The following is a 1,038-nucleotide window of genomic DNA, read 5'->3' on the forward strand; positions in this document are numbered from 1 at the left end:
GATCATCTCATGTGCTGACTGAGCCAACTGTTATCGTGTATTTATGTTTTGTGTATTCATTGCATACTAGTTATGTTTTGTCTCGTACTATGTATTTGTGTTTTTGGACCCCCTTGGAAACAAGATGCTGCATCTCAAGGGGCTTTCCACTAATAAACTGAATTGAATGTATTCTTTATATGAGAAATTTGTTTAAGTATATATATATATATATAAAACTATATAAATATTTGTTTAACAAATTTTTGCTCTAAAACCTTTACCAATAACTGAAAAGATGTTGTGTTTTCAACAGGATTGTGGAATATAACAGACTTTTGACAGAGAAAGTGTCAGGTATGAATATCTTTCAACTATCTTTAATTTGCATCTTATTTGAAACATTTCATTCAGCTGCCAAGTTTTTGTTAATTCAATTTTGTCAAAACTGAGATTAGTAGTAAATCAGTCTACAGTTTTTTTTGAATGACCTAAGGTGAAGTCACTTGTGATGATGAACTCATGAATATTTTTATCTATCTTTAACTTGTATATGTCATATGTGAAACATTTAATATAGCTGTAAAGTTTTTGTTCATCCATTTCTGTCATAACTGGGATTAGTGTTAATCTTTACACTATCAACTCATTCTAGAAATAAATACTGAAGGACCTAAGTTGAAGTCACTTCTGGAATTTGATGGGGATGTTAATTATTTAGTTGACCTCAGTTATTCTGGGCTGCTCAGTCACGTGGCTTAAAGATATTAGTTTTAAAAAGATAAATAAGATTAAACTTATTTATAATGAACTCACAGAAATAAACTGCAACCATGAGTACGGACGCAGAGATGGCCGTTTATGGCAAAGCTGCCATTTACCTCCGTAAGCCAGAGAAGGAGAGAATCGAGGCTCAGAGCAAACCTTTTGATGCCAAGTCTGCCTGCTACGTGGCCGATGCCAAGGAGCTGTACTTGAAGGGAACAATCATCAAGAAAGATGGTAACAAAGTCACCGTCAAAGTCCTGGACACTCAGGAGGTTAGTATCATGAAGTCAT

At 34.0% G+C, this 1,038-nt stretch overlaps 1 protein-coding gene across 1 annotated transcript in view; it reads left to right on the forward strand.

Moving 5' to 3' along the window:
* Window positions 1-812: 812 nt before the first annotated feature.
* LOC123962236 (myosin heavy chain, fast skeletal muscle-like) overlaps window positions 813-1,038 on the forward strand; it is a 10,016-nt gene continuing 9,790 nt past the window's right edge. Inside the window, exon 1 of the mRNA XM_046038266.1 lies at window positions 813-1,033. Within this exon, the coding sequence (XP_045894222.1) occupies window positions 813-1,033 (221 nt within the window). The remainder of the gene's footprint in view (window positions 1,034-1,038) is intronic.

The sequence above is a fragment of the Micropterus dolomieu genome, linkage group LG22 (assembly GCF_021292245.1).
Source record: "Micropterus dolomieu isolate WLL.071019.BEF.003 ecotype Adirondacks linkage group LG22, ASM2129224v1, whole genome shotgun sequence".
In the NCBI taxonomy this organism is placed as follows: Eukaryota; Metazoa; Chordata; class Actinopteri; order Centrarchiformes; family Centrarchidae; genus Micropterus; species Micropterus dolomieu.